The 20,638-nt window shown below is 36.1% G+C and overlaps 1 protein-coding gene across 1 annotated transcript in view; it reads right to left on the reverse strand.

Annotated features, from left to right (window-relative positions):
* Positions 1-39: 39 nt before the first annotated feature.
* Positions 40-20,638, reverse strand: part of VPS13A (vacuolar protein sorting 13 homolog A) — a 270,364-nt gene continuing 249,765 nt past the window's right edge. The window contains exons 69-73 of the mRNA XM_061200327.1: positions 18,952-19,037; positions 16,887-17,010; positions 14,437-14,511; positions 12,360-12,546; positions 40-147 (exon numbers count right to left, since the gene is read on the reverse strand). Coding sequence (XP_061056310.1) covers positions 12,496-12,546; positions 14,437-14,511; positions 16,887-17,010; positions 18,952-19,037 — 336 coding nt within the window. The 3' untranslated portion in view covers positions 40-147; positions 12,360-12,495. The remainder of the gene's footprint in view (positions 148-12,359; positions 12,547-14,436; positions 14,512-16,886; positions 17,011-18,951; positions 19,038-20,638) is intronic.

Below are 20,638 nucleotides of genomic sequence, written 5' to 3' on the forward strand. Positions count from 1 at the left end.
TTCTGCCCACCAGAGGGACAAGACCCACCTCCATGCACCAGTGGGCAGGTGCCAGTCCCTCCTACCAGGAAGCCTGCACAAGCCCCTAAATCAATCTCACCCACTGGGGGCAGACACCAGCAGCAAGAGGAACTACAATCCTGCAGCCTGAGGAAAGGAGACCAAAAACACAGAAAGTTAGACAAAATGAAATGGCAGAGAAACATATTCCAGACAAACGAACAAGATAAAACCCTGGAAGAACAACTAAGTGAATTGGAGATAGGCAATCTATTTGAAAAACAATCCAAGGTAATGATAGTAAAGATGACCCAAGATCTTGGAACAGAATGGAGGCACAGACCAAGAAGATACAAGAAATGTTTAACAAAGAGCTAGAAGATTTAAAGAACAAACAGATGAACAATACAATAATTGAAATAAAAAATACACTAAAATGAATCAATAGCAGAATAAATGAGACAGAAGAACAAATAAGTGAGCTGCAAGAGTGGTGGGAATCACTGCCACAGAACAGTATAAAGAAAGAAGAATGAAAAGAAATGAGGACAGTCTAAGAGACTTCTGGGACAACATTAAACACACCAACATTCCCATTACAGGGGTCCCAGAAGAGAAGAGAGAGAGAAAGAACCTGAGAAAATATTTGAAGAGATTATAACTAAAAACTTCCCTAACATTGGAAAGGGAACACTCACTCAAGTCCACGAAGTGCAGAGTCCCATACAGGATAAACCCAAGGAGGAACATGTCGAGACACATTTATTAGTAAAACTGACAAAAATTAAAGACAAAGGGAAAATGTTAAAAGCAACAAGGGAAAAGCAACAAATAAGAAACAAGGGAATCCCCATAAGGTTATCAGCTGATTTTTTCAGCAGAAACTCTGCAGGCCAGAAGGGAGTAGCACTATATATTTAAGTGATACAAGGGAAAAACCTACAACCAAGACTACTCTACCCAGCAAGGCTCTTGTTCAGATTTGACAGAGAAATGAAAAGCTTTACAGACAATCAAAAGCTAAGAGAATTCAGCACCACCAAACCAGCTTTACAACAAATGCTAAAGGAACTTCTCTAGGCAGAAAAGAAAAGGCCACAACTAGAAACAAGAAAATTACGAATGGGAAAGCTCACCGGTAAAGGCAAACATACAGTAAACATAGGAAATCATTCACACACAAATTTATCAAAACCAGCAATCCTGAGGAGAGTACAAATGCAGGGTACTGGAAATGCATTTGATATTAAGAGACGAGCAACTTAAAACAATCTTGTTTATATACAGACTGCTATATCAAAACCTCATGGGAACAGCAAACCAAAAACCTACAATAGATACACATACAAAAAAGAAAAAGCAATCCAAACACAACACAAAAGATAGTCATCAAATCACAAGAGAAAAAAAGAGGAAGGGAAGAAAAAAGACCTACAAAACCAAATCCAAAACAATTAACAAAATGGCAATAAGAACATACATATGATAATTACTTTAAAGGAAAATGGATTAAATGCTCCAACCAAAAGACATAGACTGGCTGAATGGACGTGAAAACAAGATCTGTATATATGCTGTCCACAAGAGACCCACTTTAGATCTAGGGACATATACAGACTGAAAGCGAGGGGATGGATAAAGGTATTCCATGCAAATGGAAATCAAAAGAAAGCTGGAGTAGCAATACTCATATCAGACAAAATAGACTTTAAAATGAAGATTTATAAGAGACAAAGAAGGACACTGCATAATGATAAAGGGATCAATCCAAGAAGAAGATCTGACACTTGTAAATATATATATGCACTCAGCATAGGAGCACCCCAATATATAAGGCAAATGCTAACAGCCATAAAAGGAGAAATCAACAGTAACACAATAAAACTGGGGGACTTTAACACCCCACTTACATCAATGGACAGATCATCCAGATAGAAAATCAATAAGGAAACACAGGCCTTAAATGACACATTAGACCAAGGGGATTAATTGATATTTATAGAACATTTCATCCAAAAGCAGCAGAATACACATTCTTCTCAAGTGCACATGGAACATTCTCCAGGATAGATCACATTCTGGGCCACACAGCAAGCCTTGAGTAAATTTAAGAAAACTGAAATCATATCAAGCATCTTTCCTGACCACAACACTATGAGATTAGAAATCAATCACAAGAAAAAAACTGTAAAAAACACCAACATGTGGAGGCTAAACAATATGTTACTAAACAACCAATGGATCACTGAAGAAATCAAAGAGGAAATCAAAAAATACCTAGAGACAAATGACAATGAAAATACGACGCTACAAAACCTATGGGATGTAGCAAAAGCAGTTCTAAGAGGGAAGTTTATAGCAATAAAATCTTACCTCAGGAAACAAGAAAAATCTCAAACAACCTAACCTTACACCTAAAGCAACTAGAGAAAGAAGAACAAACAGAACCCAAAGTTAGTAGAAGGAAAGAAACCATGAAGATCAGAGCAGAAATAAATGAAATAAAGAAGAAGAAAACAATAGAAAAGTCAATGAAACTAAAAGCTGGTTCTTCAAAAAGATAAATGAAATTGATAAACCTTTAGCCAGACTCATAAAAAAAGGGAGAGGGCTCAAATCAATAGAATTAGAAATGAAAAGAAGTTACAACTGAAACTACAGAAATACAAAGGATCATAAGAGACTACTACAAGCAACAATATGCCAATAAAATGGACAATCTGGAAGAAATGGACAAATTCTTAGAAAGGTACAACCTTCCAAGACTGAACCAGGAAGAAATAGAAAACATGAACAGACCAATCACAAGTACTGAAATTGAAACTGTGATTTAAAAAACTTCCAACAGACAAAAGTCCAGGACCAGATGGCTTCACAGGTGAATTCTATCAAACATTTAGAGAAGAGTTAACACCTATGCTTCTGAAACTCTTCCAAAAAATTGCAGAGGAAGGAACACTCCCAAACTCACTCTATGAAGCCACCATCACCTTGATACCAAAACCAAGCAAAGATACCACAAAAAAAGAAAATTACAGGCCAATATCACTGATGAACATAGATGCAAAAATCCTCAGCAAAACACTAGCAAACCAAATCCAACAATACATTAAAAGGATCATACACCATGATCAAGTGGGGTTTATCCCAGGGATGCAAGGATTCTTCATTACCCACAAATCAATCAGTGTTATATACCACATTAATAGACTGAAAAAGAAGAACCATATGATCATTTCCGTGGACGCAAAAAAACCTTTTGACAAAATTCAACACCCATTTATGATAAAAACTCTCCAGAATGTGGGCATAGAGGGAACCTACCTCAACATAATAAAGACCATATATGCCAAGCCCACAGCTAACATCATTCTCAATGGTGAAAATCTGAAAGCATTTCCTCTAAGACAGGAACTAGACAAGGATATCCACTGTTGCCACTTTTATTCAACATAGTTTTGGAAGTCCTAGGCACAGCAATCAGAGAAGAAAAAGAAATAAAAGGAATCCAAATTGGAAAAGAAGAAGTAAATCTGTCTCTGTTTGCAGATGACATGATACTATACATAGAAAATCCTAAAGATGTTACCAGAAAACTACTAGAACTCATCAATGAATTCAGTGAAGTTGCAGGATACAAAATTAATACACAGAAATCTTTTGTATTCCTATACACTAACAATGAAAGAGCAGAAAAAGAGAAATTAAGGAAACAGTCCCATTTACCATCACGTCAAAAAGAATAAAATACATAGAAATAAACCTACCTAAGGAGACAAAAGACCTGTACTCTGAAAACTATAAGACGTTGATGAAAGAAATCAAAGATGCTACAAACAGATGGAAAGATACACCGTGTTCTTAGATTGGAATAATCAATATTGTCAAAATGACTATACTACCCAAGACAATCTACAGATTCAATGCAATCCCTATCAAATTACCAATAGCATTTTTCACAGAACTAGAACAAAATTTTTTAAATTTGTATGGAAACACAAAAGACCCCGAATAGCCAAAGTAATCCTGAGAAAGAAATATGGAGCTGGAGGATTCAGACTCCCTGACTTCAGGCTATACTGCAAAGCTACACTAATCAAAACAGTATGGTACTGGCACAAAAACAGAAATCAGATCAATGGACCAGGATAGAAAGCCCAGAAATAAACTGATGCACCTATGGTCAATCTACGACAAAGGAGGCAAGAATATACAATGGAGAAAAGACAGTCTTTTCAATAAGTGGTGCTGGGAAAACTGGACAGCTATGTGTAAAATAATGAAATTAGAACATTCTCTAGTACCATACAAAATAAACTCAAAATGGATTAAAGACCTAAATGTAAGGCCGGACACTATAAAACTCTTAGCGGAAAACATAGGCACAACACTCTCTGACATAAATCTCAGCAAGATCTTTTTCGATCCACCTCCCAGAGTAATGAAAATAAAAACAAAAATAAACAAATGGGACCTAACTAAACTCAAAAGCCTTTGCACAGCAAAGGAAACCACAAACAAAATGAAAAGTCAACCTACAGAATGGGAGAAAATATTTGCAAACGAAGCGACCAACAAGGGCTTCATCTCCAAAATATACAAACAGCTCATGCAGCTCTATATCAAAAAACAAACAACCCAATCAAAAAATGGCAAAAGATCTAAACAGACATTTCTCCAAAGAAATGTTATACAGATGGCCAACAAACACATGAAAAGATGCTCAACATCACTAATTATTAGAGAAATGCAAATCAAAACTACAATGAGGTATCACCTCACACGGGTCAGAATGGCCATCATCAAAAAGTCTCTGAACAATAAATGCTGGAGAGGGTGTGGAGAAAAGGGAACCTTCCTACATTGTTGGTGGGACTGTAAAACTGGTACAACCACTATGGAGAACCGTATGGAGGTTCCTTAAAAATCTAAAAATAGGACTACCATAGGATCCAGCAATCCTACTCCTGGGCATATAGCCAGAGAAAACCATAATTTGAAAAGATACATGCACCCCAATGTTCATAGCAGCACTATTTACAATAGCCAAGACATGGAATCAACCTAAATTTCCAATGAAAGAGGAATGGATAAAGAAGATATGGTACATATATACAATGGAATATTACTCAGCCATAAAAAAAGAATGAAGCAATGCCATTTGCAGCAACATAGATGGACCTAAAGATTATCATACTAAGTGAAGTTAAGTCAGACAGAGAAAGACAAATATCAGTTGATATTACTTGTACGTGGAATCTAAAAAAAAAGAAAAAAAGATACAAATGAATTTATTTACAAAACGGAAACAGACTCACAGTCTTTGAAAACAAACCTACGGTTAGTTACCAAAGGGTAAAGTGGGAGGGAGGGATAAATTAGGAGTTTGGTATTGACATATACACCCTACTATATATAAAATAGATAATCAACAAGGATCAACTGTATAGCACACAGAACTCTACTCAATATTCTGTAATAACCTATATGGGAAAAGAATCTGAGAAAGAATGGATATATGTATAACTGAATCCCTTAGCTGTATACCTGAAACACAACACTGTAAATCAACTATACTTCAATATAAAATAAAAATTAAAAAAATTGAATTACCGTGTTGTAATACCTTAGCTGTATACCTGAAACACAACATTGTAAATCAACTATACTTCAATATAAAATAAAAATTAAAAAGATTGAATTACTATGTTGTATACCTGAGACTCACATAATATTGTAAATCAACTATATTCTAATAAAAAAATAAAAATCAATCAATAGACTATGAAAACACCAAAACAAAAAACAAACAAACACCAAAGAATGGAGAAGTAGCTCTCAAAGATATCTAGAAATGTAACAAACAAAAAGCAAAACGAGCTGGGGTGGGGGGTGGACACCATGCTCTAAAGGTAAGGAACTGCTTCAGATCATCCAATTAAGTGAAAAGGGCTCAAGAGATTCAGTAACCAGAGGAATTAAACAATGAGGAATTTTGTTTTTAAGCACTTTCTAGCATTGAGTTATTATTTTTATCTTTGGCTGACAAAGCATATAAGAAAATGGCTTTGAATCACTTTTAATTGCAGAGGGCTGTTGAATAAATTAACAAAAGGTAGTAATATAATATTTTCTTAACTCATGGAAAGGCTGAACTCTCCATATTAGAAGAGAGATATTACTTATCTCTGCTAATATTAATTCTGCAAGTATAAAATTCTCTCCTAGCCCTTCTTTCAAAATATACTCATTACTTACCTCGGAAATGAGCTATTTGAAGTTTTCTGATGTTGGGAGGCACAGTCTTGGTGCTTAAGAATTTACTGGATATTACCACTCAACCTCTTGGTCAGCACTGATCATGCTAGGCTGGAATGCTGTCAGCTTTGACTGCAAAATTAGGACCTTGGGCAATCTGTTAGTTATCTACATTTATTAAGAACCCACAGAGGGCAGAGTTTAGATAGGCAAGGGAAGGCTTATTGGTAATGTTTCTAGTTCTATCCAGTAACTAAAGATAGAGGCAGACTGAAGATCAGAAATCTTTATTTGACTCAATTTATTTGAAAGAGGTACACATAGTTAAACTGGGCAGTCAGTGACCAAGCAATCCAATTCTACCAACAGCAAGAAATTATTATTTAGAAAAAAGTCATTGGTGAGCATAGCCAACCAATTTTCAGTGGGAAAAAAAGACTAAGTTCAATTTCAAGAGGAAGAACTTCACTGTAAACGTTTGTGTTTATAAATTAATTATTTTACCAGAACACACAAAATCAAGGCAGAGACTGTATAACAGGCAACCGGGTCAGACATAAGTATAAGGAACACAAAAGTGAAGGAAATATTGCACTGATGCAGAAACAGACATTTAAAGAACTGTCATATCAACAATCATATTTTTGCTAAAGAATAAGCATTCCAAAGGAGCAAAGACTATTTGGTCAATACAAAAATTAGTAAGGAAATATTTTTAAAGTGCACATTCCCTGAAAAATTCAATTTTATATGTAATACACATATTCACATATAGAGATGATCATTTTAAAAGGTCTACAACAACCTGACCTTGCAACAAGTCCCACATACAATTTCTAATAGTCTGTGAGTGTGGGTATAAAATTATTGACATTGAGAACATTTCAATGTAGTCTACATTGTTACTTGAACATTTTTCAGCTCCCAAAGTGGAAACTTTTGGGTAGCCAACAGAACGCTGGTGGTATGATGGCATTAGAAGAAATGTTGGGGGTTTCCAACACGATCTATCTTAAGTACACTTCTGATTATTAGACTTTTTATTATATTGCTCTTACAGGGTTTCTTATTACAAGGACTTCGTTAGAAGCAACCCATTATTAAAGGTATCAGAGCAATACTAAATGAATGTGAATGGTATTCAGTGACAGACAGGGATTTTCAGGTTGACAGATATCACAGCAGGTGCTAAACTATAATACAAATGACTTTGGATTTGTATAAAGTAATAAAAACTTTAAAAATGTACTCATATCAACCTATAAAATTTGAAGTTTCATCTCTTACATGGCTCATTGGGTAACCAGAATTATCAGTTTTTTGGAAATGCCATAATGCTTTTAGAAAAGAACTAATCTGTAATTGTAAAGCAAAACTTAAAAAAAAAAAAGACATTGAACAATTTACCTTACAAAAGAGGAAATAAAGTAAAAACGGTTTCAATTAAAGAAACATGAAGAAGGTTTGTAAAAGAGTAGGATCCAGCATCTTCTCAGTCCTTGTGCTGGCCTTTTAGGATAGCCCTGAAACAAGTACTGCTTTACACCAACTGTGGTAGAAAGAAAAGAAGCATAAGAAAAAGTCTGCACTGATAGCTGTTTTGGGCAATGATCAAAAATATAGATGATAAGAATCCTAAAAATTTTAACTGATCAGTGCTAGCTTGATTAGGTATAGCATTAGCAGTAAGGTATAATTTCAAAAGTATATTTCAAAGGATTGGGCAGGAGGGTGGATGGTCCTCGTTTATAGTATGCAAAGGAGCTATCAGTGATACTGGGTAGCACCAAAGAATACCAGAGTGAATAAATTTTGTATTGAATCTTGCAAAAAGAATCAGGTTATGTGTATTTTCTACTTGAATCCTACAGAAATTAGGAAATCCAATTATTTTCAGCTAAACAGCACTGGCATTTATTTAGCACCCTCCAGAGAATAAGTATTTTGGCCCTAAAAGACTGTGACCTATGAATAAGCTCCCCATTTGCCTTTGCCACCTGTATGGTGAATCAGACAGAAGGCAGATGGAGCACACTCAATGTACTTAAAAGGAGAACTTCTGTGCCCATCTTAGTAGAATGCTTAGTGCACAAGAGATTGAAATACATGTAGTTAAAGGATATCCTATGACCTTTTTTGGGTGCTTGCTGTTTGTGGATCTAACGTGTCTATGCTTTTTCTAGACCACTGATATCTAGTGGAACATATTACACAGGTATCTAAGGGTATCTAATACACACCAGGAAAGGGAAACATTTCCGAAACAAGAGCTATCCTGTCTTCTCACTCAAAAGAAAAAGGCAGTGCTCACAACTTAAAGACTCCCTGAGTCGTGGATCTGTTGCTTCTTATCTAAGGTAAGGTAAGGCTTGGCACAGCCCAGATTGTTTCAACAGTCACTGGATGGTAAATGCCTCCTACAGCACTGGCTTCCAAGGGTTTTCTCCCCACCCCACCCCCAAATTGCAATTCCCAATAAGAAAGTACGTTTTCTATTGTGACCCAGTACACACAGTATAGATTATTTAACTGAAACGATATTTCAGGAAACAATATTTAACCTTGTTACACGCAAAACTCTCTTCTTTTCTTTTCTATTCTATTTTTAAAATATGCTGATCTTGAACGATTTTACAGCTCACTAATGGGTGAAGAACTACGGTTTGAAAAATACTGTCCTTGAGGATTTTAGCTGATCTTGAGAAAAGGTAAAAGCAATGGCCCTAGAACCCAAACAGATTTCTCTGACTTGTGTTGGCTGGGGCATGAAAACACCCATTTCCAAACAGCTACTTCTCCCTTCAGTGTATGCGGTGCACTTTCAGTTCCTACAGGCAAACTAACCCAGTACCTTGTCCCAACCTTTTTAATACTGGGGCTTTGGCTTGGCCTGAAGTACCAACTAAAACTGGTAACTAATGACTGAATAAGGTTCATAAAATTCGGCACAGAGTAGTGTCTTTATTTTTTACCAGACAGGAATAGGATACTACTTTGCAGGCTCTTTCTAAGAGATGAGCTAGGTGCATATATATTCACTGGGATAGTATTATATTACTGCTACTACCATTGGAAAAAATGTGAGAGATAATTTTATAGAAATGATAAATAAGTTTAAGAAGATTTTCTTATTTGGAGGCCACAGGATAATTTGGGGATGGATTAGGATTCTGGAGGAGAGAGGGACAGGGAAGGACTTCCTACAGCTAGTCATGATTATTTAGGAACCAGAAAATAACTCAGCTGTACTAAACTGAGCCTGGGAAAAATTCCAAGGTCTTGCTAACACCAGGGAAGAAGCAGCCAACATACATACTGTAATAGGGAAGCCACTGCAGAAGTGCACATGCTCTTTGGTTCAGAGAGTATTTTGTAAATGTGAAGAAATCACAAGCTTCTTATTGTATCAGAAATCAAAGTTGCTATGTCTAGGGACTTCCCTGTTGGCGCAGTGGTTAAGAATCCGCCTGCCAATGCAGGGGACACGGGTTCGATCCCTGGTCTGGGAAGATCCCACATGCCGCGGAGCAACTAAGCCCATGCGCCACAACTACTGAGCCTGTGCTCCAGAGCCCGTGAGCCACAACTACTGAACCTGTGTGCCACAACTACTGAAGCCCATGTGCCTAGAGCCCGTGCTCCGCAACAAGAGAAGCCACCGCAATGAGAAGTCCGCACACTGCAACCCAGAGTAGTCCCACCTTGTCACAACTAGAGAAAGCCCGCGCACAGCAATGAAGGCCCAACACAGCCAAAAATAAATAAATAAATGAAATTGATTCTTAAAAAAAAAAAGTTGCTATGTCTAGGGATCATAGTTTTCTGGAGGAGAGTTGGCAGGGAAGAGACACTCTGCCTTCAGCTTCATACAATAATCACAGATCAGGATACATGAAGGGTATAGGGCTATAGCTAACACATAATATCAATACAAAGAGATAAAGGACAGGATACTCAGGACATCTTCCATAGCAATTACCAAAAAACGAAGACAACTTTGCAATTCTCAAGCAGAGAGCCACTAAACACAGTTAAATATAATTCAGGGTAGATTATTTTTAAATACCATAAGATTACGGACTCTGTAATATCCAAGAAAAAGACTACAGAATCAAACACATAATTGTAAATTGTAAAATGTTATGCTAAAAAGACTGACGCATCTAGTGATCTACTTATGTTCTTTGTTTAGATGAAGAAAATCTTCTAAGACAATTGATAAACTACTGCTCTTGAAATTGTGGGTCTTTCCATTCTAGAAACAGGAATTGATGGGAGGTATTAGTGGGTAGATGACTGATGGGTAGAGAAAGAATAAGGAAAGATATTTCTAGGTTCTCATTGGTAAGGGAACAGGAAGGATAGGCACACTGGCTTTGCATGTATAGTAGTTACAAGACCCACTTCGCCTGGCCTCCAGAGGATACCACAAGAATTTCTATCCTTACTCTTTTAGACTTTTCCCTTTTACTATGGGATATCCAAAGAGTTATGGGTCTGTATTTTTCTGAGAATAAAATCATGAAACTGGAGTAGGTAATGAGGTACTTGGCTAATGGCACTGACTAGAACTCCAGTAAAACAACATTTCAGATGAGGACAATCTGATAAAAGCTTTCTGACTACCTCTACTCTTAGGTTTAATTCTAACGTATGCAAAATTGGCAGAGCTCAGCAACAGAGAAAAAGTGCATGTTACTTTGAACAAAGGTCATCATGGGAGCATGCACTATGATGAGATTTGAAATTTGTCATCTCGTGATTAAATTTATGTTCAGCAAAGAAAAAAAATTCTGAAGGAAACTATTATTAATAAACAATGAGATTTGTAATCAGAGGAAAATCAATAGTATTTAGTAGCAAGATTTCGTCAGGAAGAAATACAATTACAGTCTGACATGCTGTTTATTTTAGCTTTTACAACAAAGCAAGGAATCTGAGGAGAATTTCACAACCATTGACTTATGTAGTCTCCAATTCTAAAAACAGTTTATAGTAATTTGGCGGTACGCACAACATGCATCAAATACTTTGTATTATTCAATAACTAAATAAGACACTGCATCATTCTCTTCATGGTTCACAATCATATATTCATCCCCTTTCACTTGAAAAAGTCCATTAGTATCAAGGTACAAGGATCTTGGACAAAAATCAAGGAAAAAACCCCCCATGACATCTTTACTAATGTGCAGCCCATGATTTTTGTTCTGACAAGTATACACTTAAAAGAGTGATTCTCACTTGAATAATTATAGAGAAAGCAAACCAGAAATTCTCAATCTATTGCCAACAGGACAGGTTACTGGGCTAGACTTTAGGGTACATACATTTACCCGACATGCATATAGAGAGGGGCTGTCTGTTCTGAAGCATAACTCGTATTAAGATGGTGGGACTTTTGTTTATTTCATACCACCAGTGAACAGGAAGTTGGTATTGTTAAGGCCTAAGGAATTTTCCTTTAAGGTCAGCAATCTATTAAACATGACCTTGGTAAACCAAGTAGATCTCAAGGAGTTGGCTTGAGGAAGTATTTCTAAGGCTTGAAAGTTCTGAGAGGGGCCTTCCCTTTTTGGGTAGCACACTCATTTCTTCAAGCCTTTCTTAGGATGAGGCTTGAAAGGGTATTAGTCAATCTGTATTATATAAAATAAAAAAGATTGTTTTTCATAGTCATGCTATGTACTTCATATAGTAATTCAAACCTACCCTCTATTTAAAAAAATAAGGAAAATCATACCAAAATATTTATCTGTAAAAAGAACTTCATGTTGCTAAAGAAACTACCACCAAGGTTATCTTGATACCACTCAGGCAATGTCTGATTTGATCATTTACCCATCACTCATTCAGGGACCTTGAAGTAAGCATGATAGAACTGTAAAATGTGAACTAGGAACATTACATTTAGCTCCATTAAATTTAGGCTAAATATGGGCAATTTCTCCACCATTACAGAGAATCACCTGGAGCAAATATTTAAGATTCATAAAAGAAATATTTCCTTTATAAAGTAATTAGAATTGTAACCAGATGCATGATTCAAGTTAGAAAACCAAATGGATCCCCAAAGAGTTGAAATAGTTTAATCACATAACTGTTTTACTTGATTCTGATTTTTTTTTAAAAGTACTTGAAATTACTTCTATACTATACTTCCCAAACAGGTTTTAGAAGGTACAAGGTAGAAATTGTAATGATTTATTGCTGTGTATCTTCAGGCAGCAGTCTCTGTCAGAGGCTCGGGGAAGGTTCTCTTGCTTCTTCTAGCTTTCTGAGGATCCACTGTTGTGGGGAAATGAAGCAACATTTATTTAACTTCAATGAACTTGCAATGACAAAATATAATGAATGAAAATCTAGAAGTTGTCTTTCCAGTTTAGTTAGGAGTATACTGCTATAGCCAATAATTAAATTCTCTATGCAGGAGAGATCATTCACTGACTTAAATGGCCCAGATGACTCAGGGACAATGGTACTGGGTTTGATTTAACAGTAGTAATAATGTTTTTCTAAGGTCTTTGGACTTAGATGTTCATCTTCAGAATAAGTAAAATGAAGCATCCTGAGAGAGAAGGGTAATTTGACAGCTGGATTGAATAACTCTGGCATAGTGTGAAAATCATCTATGTAGAATTCCTTTCAACCTATGCCAATTCTGTATCACAAACCTTCACGATTCCATATATTGGATTTACTGATTGAGTAGGAATAATTACATATAATTCTACAGTGGGTAGTAGCATAGCAACATTCTTGAGCATATTAGGTGCTTTTATGATACATTTTTCTAATTTGAAAGGATCTGAAATCACAAAATTAAAATGCAAATGAATTGTAAACCTTTCTGTCAATAATGTCTATTATCATTAGGCCTGCATGACAAATAAAAGCCATGGAGGTGATACTGGTGTTATCCCATTATGAAAAGCTTAAGCAAAGATATTTGTGCTTTTCTACTTAAGAAGAACCTAGTGAAAATTGCTCTAAGATAAGTAGAGAAAGAGAAATGGACTCGGTAGCCTTTTCTGGATGTTTCTGGCAGAGCAGGAGGATTAAAAAGAAACCTTCTGGGATAAAATAACACAGTGACAGAGATTAAATGGAAAACTTATTACAGAGAAACTGAAGGTAATGTCCTTCAGCAGCACAAAGAAGATGGCCTGAAAGTCATGCTGTCATCATGCTCTACTGTCTCCCTGTTCCAGGCAACATGCATATTGAGGGTTTAGTAACTTTATCCCTCTTTCTTTGTAACTTGGCCTCCTTTCAGTTTTCTACTGTTAATATGTCAGTGTTACCTTATATCACAATGTCTGGATAGAAAATTGCACAGCACATGCTAAATGGTCCAAGGTACATTTGTATGGGTGGGAGAGGTTTCTGGTTTGAGCTCCAGATGTGAGAAGTGAACTGGTAAATAATCATAACCAGCCAGGACCAACACAGAGAGGTCGGGAGGCCCAGGGATTCAGTAAAGAACCCATGTGTTCTTATTGTAAGTTTCACGACACAGTGAGTATACTTCAGTGTCAGGAATAATGTCTTAGTTGTGACCAACGAGGTAGATAATCAATTCATAGTCTTCCTTTTCTTGACAGTGCACATCCTTATAATTGCCATAATCCCTAAAGTATGTATAGTGCTTTTCAGTTCACATAATTCACATTTTGAGGAAGCTGAGGTTAACTGACTTCCCCAAGGTCCTACAGTCAAGAAGGAACAGAACCAGTATTTAAACCCAGATTTTCTGACCACAGGTGTGGCTCTTTTCCCCTTGTGCCAGGCTATAGTAATTAAAGAAAAAAAATCACTATAGCTATACAGTAGAGAAATAAACAACGTGGGGCTATACTTTTCCTGCTGGAGCTGGTAGATTAGCATTAGAGGGCATTAATTTCTTTCATTTGTTGCCTTTTTTTGGCAAAGTATTACAGTTAGGATTTAAAATAAGAGAACAATTTGATTTCAAAGACAAGTAGGTGTGTTGAATTCAATCTAATGAAAAAATAATTTGGGGGAAATATTATCTAGTTACATATATTAAAACTGTCAAAACGCAAACATAAAATTAAAAAACAAACACAACTTATCTACCTTAAAGAATAATGCAACTTACATGGCTTTGAAATGAGAAGCTGCTATCTGTTTAAGCAAAAGATTGACTATATTTACCCTTGCATCCTCTGGGGTCTTGAAGTTAATTATTTTTCCAAACTCTTTGGCATGGAATACAGACTTCACCCGCTCCTATAAATAGAATAAGTAGCTTCAATAACATGGGAATCTAGTTGTAGAAATACCATAAAGAAATGCCACCAAAAAAAAGCCAAGAATGAGAAATCAAGAAGAATCAAACACAAATGGAAAAAAAAAAGACTAAATTCTAAGCCATCCATTATCACTAAACCTAAGATAAAAAGTTTTAGGTGAGATTTCAGTTGCAAAAGCCATCAAGGGTTGATGCAGAGGATGGGAAGGAGATCAATCTAGAAGCAGTACCACTGTTTTCCCTCTCCAAATAATGTCTCAGATAGTTCTTGATATCTGGCCATGGCCTCATGATAAATTCAGCTCAAAAATAATGTACACATGTATGTGTGCATACATATACACATGTGTTGTATAGGTATGTATGTGTGTGTATGTGTTTATATATGTAACTTCTGACATTTTAAACCAGTAAGAACGTAGCTTCAGAATCAAAGAAATCAGGGTGGGTCTTAGATCCTATACGATTGTCCTCCACTTTTTAAACCCCTTTGGTATTCTGTTGTGTTTGTGGGAGGAGAACTACCTAATGGTGGATGTTAAGCATTAGAGGGACAAATAGAAAGAACAGGATTATCGAGGAGGAGTGTGGTGATTACTTCTATTAACCATGGGTAAGGACATAGAAGAAGCAATATTTTACTAGTCCAACAATTTCTATAAGTAATTCAACTAACCATGCATATATAGACTCCAGAAGAAATCAGATTCTTTTATTAAAAAAAAAAAAAGGATGATTGCTGATATAAGGTCTCAAGGGAAAGGTGAAAGGGGAAGAAATCAAGGAGGTAAGAAGAAGTTTATCTTTGGAGATAAAAAAGCCAGGAAATGCAATATGGGCTACAGCAGAGCCTAACAGCTACTACTATCCATCATTTCATATATGGCCACAGGGTTCTTCATTTTCTGAGTGAATCAGAGAAATTCTCAATGGGTAAGTTGGTCTAAGATCCTCAAAAACTAACATCCAGTCTACTTAAGAGCTGCCCCATGTCTTTGGAATGAATGGTAAGATTGGATAAATGGTCTTCACTAGTTAAGCACAAGGCCTAGGGATAGTTCTGTTCTATAGGCTAGTCTAGAAGAAAGCTGTTGTTTCTGCTTGTCTGCATCCAATGCCCCTTCTTCCAGTAACAATTTCTTGAATCTTCTTTGGGTAACTATTTTTCACCGTCTTTCACTCCCAAAACTTCATATAGAGCTGACCCTTCCTTCTCGGTAGCACCACAGTGATCCCGTGACCCTCACCTGGCCAGCTGGCCCATTCCAGCTCCTGACTAAAGTGACTGGTTCAGGAACAAGGAAGTGACCAAAGGTGGCCCAGTGAGACCCAGTGAGAAGCTTTCATTCTGCTGAGCTAGTAGGATATGAGCCTGGAACTTCTGCTGGCCATAGTGTCACCAAAGGATAGCCTGCTTGAGAATGAAGCCAACACTGAAGAAAGTAGAACCTAGAGATGAGGGCAGCAAAGATGGACAGAATGAAGGAGGAGAGGAAGGGTGTGAGAATAAATACTAATGACATCATTTGAGCATAATTAAGCTACAAGATATAGACTTGGATTTTTCAGTTATATGAGCCAATTAAATCCCTCAAAATCAAACCAAACAAAAATAACAGTGAACAAAACTAACTTGGGCTGAGTCACATATTTCTGATTAATATAGCCAGTACCAAAGTGGCCCTTTTCACATAGGTGTCTGGTCAAATACTGTGAGGCCAAATACATTATCTTATATTTCTCTGTGTCACCTACAGTACCTAGTGCAATCATTACAACTTACAATGGCTATAGAGACTCTGATGATTTACCAAATGACTAGCAATTTGCTGTATTTTATATCAACATCCAAATACCACGTACTGTTCTAGCTGCTAGAAATCAGAGTGAGAAATGGTCTCCGCATTCAAGAAGATTATAACTGAATTAGGAAGATAATATCTATAAAAAGAGAAAGAACTATCAATAATGGGCTGTTAGAGCGAGAACTTTTCAAGTGTCCATCAGCGAGATTTTCAGGGAAAAAAATTCTGTAGGCAACTGCTAGGGATTCTGAGGTGTACAAATATCTCACTTTGGTGCCTTGGATAGCAGTGGGAAAGCTGCGGTTCTGTTACTGAGTATAAAATGAGGGCCCAGGAACGCTGTGGTCCATGTAAGAGCACATAAAGTAGCACATTTTTTCTTGCCCTAGCTTTCTTTTCTTTAAGCTTGAGTAAGACAGCAGGTGTAAAGAAAAACCATACAAAGACCAAGCAACATGTAAAAAAGAGGGAGAAACATTACAAAAGTAAAGACTATTTTAATATGTTGTTTTCAGTTCCAAGTTTTCAAAAAAATCTATTCAACATACCTTTGCTTCAATGCGCAACCTTCTCTCATGAACAATGAATGGCTCTTTGGTAAACTCATCAAAACTATACTGCCACTCACATGTAAGCTGTCCAAACGTTCCTTTTGTTACAAACAACACACCACTCAGAAAAAGAAAGAAAGAAGCCACTTTAAAAACTGAAGCACTTATATCCAATAATATAATAATAATAATAGCAGGATACACATTCTTTGCAAGGGCACATAGAACATTCACCAGGAGAGACTATATTCTGGGTTATAAAAAACGTTAATGAATTTAAGAGAACTGAAATCATGCAAAGTATGTTCTCAGATCATAATGAAATTAAACTAGAAAACAAGTAACAGAAAGATAACAAGAATACTTCCAAATGCTTACTTAAAAGCATACTTCTAGGGCTTCCCTGGTGGCGCAGTGGTTAAGAATCCACCTGCCAATGCAGAGGACACGGGTTCGAGCCCTGGTCCAGGAAGATCCCACATGCCGCGGAGCAACTAAGCCCGTGCGCCACAACTACTGAGCCTGTGCTCTAGAGCCCGCAAGCCACAACTACTGAAGCCCACGCGCCTAGAGCCCATGCTCCGCAACAAGAGAAGCCACCTCAATGAGAAGCCCGCGCATCGCAATGAAGAGTAGCCCCCACCTGCCACAACTAGAGAAAGCCCATGCACAGCAACGAAGAACCATCGCAGCCAAAAAAAAAAAACACATGTTGTAAGATCTGGAAATAATAAGCTTTGCAACTGACTCTTGTTTAACTCTGATGAGTCATCCTTCCCTCAGTCAATGGGGAGAAGGGTTAATAAAACATGAGTGAATGCTGCTATGAAGAAAAATGACTGTTGAAGCATTGTCTGTAAGTATAAAAGTTCAGAAACAACTTAGATGTGCATTATAGCACATACTTCTGAATGAATACCAGGCAGTCATTTACAAATTAAGAAAGATCTCCATATGCTGACATGGAATACTCTTTAAGACATAGATCTTAAGCAAAAAATTAAGGTACAGGATGGTGTTATAATAGATTCCTATTTACATTAAAATATGTATGTGTATGCCTTTATAGGCAGATGTATGCTTTGATAGCATGTTTGCTTGTATAGGCATAGAATATTTCAAAGATACAAACGTAGTTGCCTCTAGGAAGGGGAAAAGAGGGACCGGTATCTGAGATGGAATGAATACTGGCTTTCACATCTATACCTTCTAATACTGTGTGAGTTTTCTATATTTTATGTTACTTTTTAAACAAGAAAAGTAAGATAGTGCTATAAATTTGGGGCTCAGAAATTATTAGGATTAAAAACATTAAAAATGATTGCTAAGTTCAATAGTCAACTTGAACCAACAAGATGCTTATATAAGTTTACCTTTTTGGCAGTGAACAAAACCACACAGCTTAATTAGCCACTCCTTTCTATTTAGCCATAATCTCTCCTCCTCAGCCACAGTTTCACTCTCCGTCATCCAGAAAAATCCACCCTACTACTGCACTTGCTTATTCTTTTCCGCGGTTTCATAATAATACCTCCTGCAAACACTTGCCCCTCCGAGGCTATGCCACTGTGTATTTTTACATGTATCCCTCTACTGTCTACAGGTTTATTTGAAGATTTGGCTGTAGTTGGGAGTATCCCCCCAAAAACTAATGTCTCCAGTGGTATATCTACTTATGTGAGTGAATCTCTATACATTCTAATGATTAGATACCACCAGAAGACTACTGACTTCTGGGGTCACCTGAAATTACATACTTTTTCGGAGAGGGGGAAGGAATGGTATTGCCTACCCTTGAGAGGATAGTTTTACAGGAATTTCTCTATCCATTTAGTTGGTTGAAACAAATACTAAAATATTTAATTTAAAAATGTTTGTGAATGGTTATGCATTTATCTGTATGTGTGCAAAGTTTTAGGCACGAGGCTTGTAGAGCAAGAGAACCATAATTAGTATGAATCAGTGTTAAATACGTGGAACAAGATGTGAATAAAAACTGCTTCACTTCATGAGTGGCTAACAGTTAACCCCTTATCAAATTATATTAGAGAAAGAAAGTTACCTTTTGGTTATCATTAACATGTCTGTTTTATTGATCATGACATGGGTAAAATATTTGTATTTTGCAAATCTTCCATTTTCCACGACCTAAAAAAAAAGATGAGAGTGAGAAAAGTGATAATATCCTATTCTCATACAAGTAATGCCTTACTGATCCTCTAAAAACCTTTCTCAAGGGGACAAATCATTAGCGCACTTACACAGTAAACATACTGTCAGAAAGTTGAATATTCACAAAATCACTTCTGCTTCCTTTTTAAAAGCACCTATTTGTACTGCTTTATTCAAGATTACTCAATTGCAGCTATACCAGTATTTAATGCTAGATTTTTAGAAGATACTGTTATTTTACAAAGTTTAAGTGGAACCTACTGAAGTTACTATTAAACGATCACATTCATTTTGTCTTGGAAAACAGATTAGTATTTGATCATACCTGTACAAAAACACATGTAAACACTAACACATATTTAAACATATGCATCACATAAATTACTATTAGCTCCCACCTTGCCTCTTCCCTGGAATTTTCATTATCTGCCTTATAAACATGCTTTTCTTTGCCAATTTCACAATTCATTCAAAATTAAGGAGCAGACCGTTTCTGGACAAACAGGAAACCCCAGGACCAGCATATGCAATAGCCTTTATTTATCTTTAAGACTGCTGAAACACTATCCATGACATGATCAACAATTCTTTGTCTCAAAACATATAAAGTTAACTACATAAGCAAAATAGGCTTTTTAAAATCTGTTCTCAATATCATTTGCTCTGAGGATGGAGTTACTCTGGCTATTTAAAATATATAGCAGGCTAGACTATTATTTTTTAAAGGCAAGCAATGTAACTGTGACTAAGATACATCAAAAATTTAGCCAAAAATGTTAGATCTCTTGAAGAAATTCCAAAAGAGAATATAAAGATTCTGGAAAATTGTGTTCCATGAGGCTATATCAAAAAACTAAAATTATGTAATTTAGAAGAAAACTAACAAGTGACTTCATAATAAGGTTGCTTTAGAAAGCTGATACAATAGACTTTTTATGAGAGACAGACGTTAAAAAAAAACAATAGCAGGATAAAACATACAAATTAACTGCATGGAAGAATTTTCTAACTTCAAAGATCATAATATTGAGGAAAGAGTATCTTTACTATTTACTGTAGTGGGTAGGGCAATTAAACCCCAATTCCTTGAATTACAAATGAAAAAGGGACATAACCAGAGATTCAGAAGAAATTAATAAAAATTGTTAACATATAAATTATGGAAATAAATTTGCAAAACTAGGTAAAATGGGTCATGTTTTAAGAAATGATAAATTATTAAGAGAAAGCAGCATCAAATATTGGAGAGGAAGAGTAGAAATTACTTTCAGATGACAGTATCTGGAAAACTCAAGTACACAAAATCCAGTAACTTTATTATATAAACACAATAATCAGTTTGAAAAATGGAAGGAAAACAATCCTGCTTACAAGGGTAATAAAGATAAATATTTACACATAAGTTTAACAAATAACATGCAGAATTTGTATGATAAAAGCTGTAACAGTCTACTGAGGGGAATAATGGAAAATTTGAAAATGGAAATCCATGTCTTATTCTTGAATATAAAAATTCATTATAATAAGATGTTATTCCCCCACCCCATTTTTATACATACACACTCAATGTGATCCCA

Source organism: Eubalaena glacialis, chromosome 9 (genome assembly GCF_028564815.1).
Source record: "Eubalaena glacialis isolate mEubGla1 chromosome 9, mEubGla1.1.hap2.+ XY, whole genome shotgun sequence".
Lineage (NCBI taxonomy): Eukaryota > Metazoa > Chordata > Mammalia > Artiodactyla > Balaenidae > Eubalaena > Eubalaena glacialis.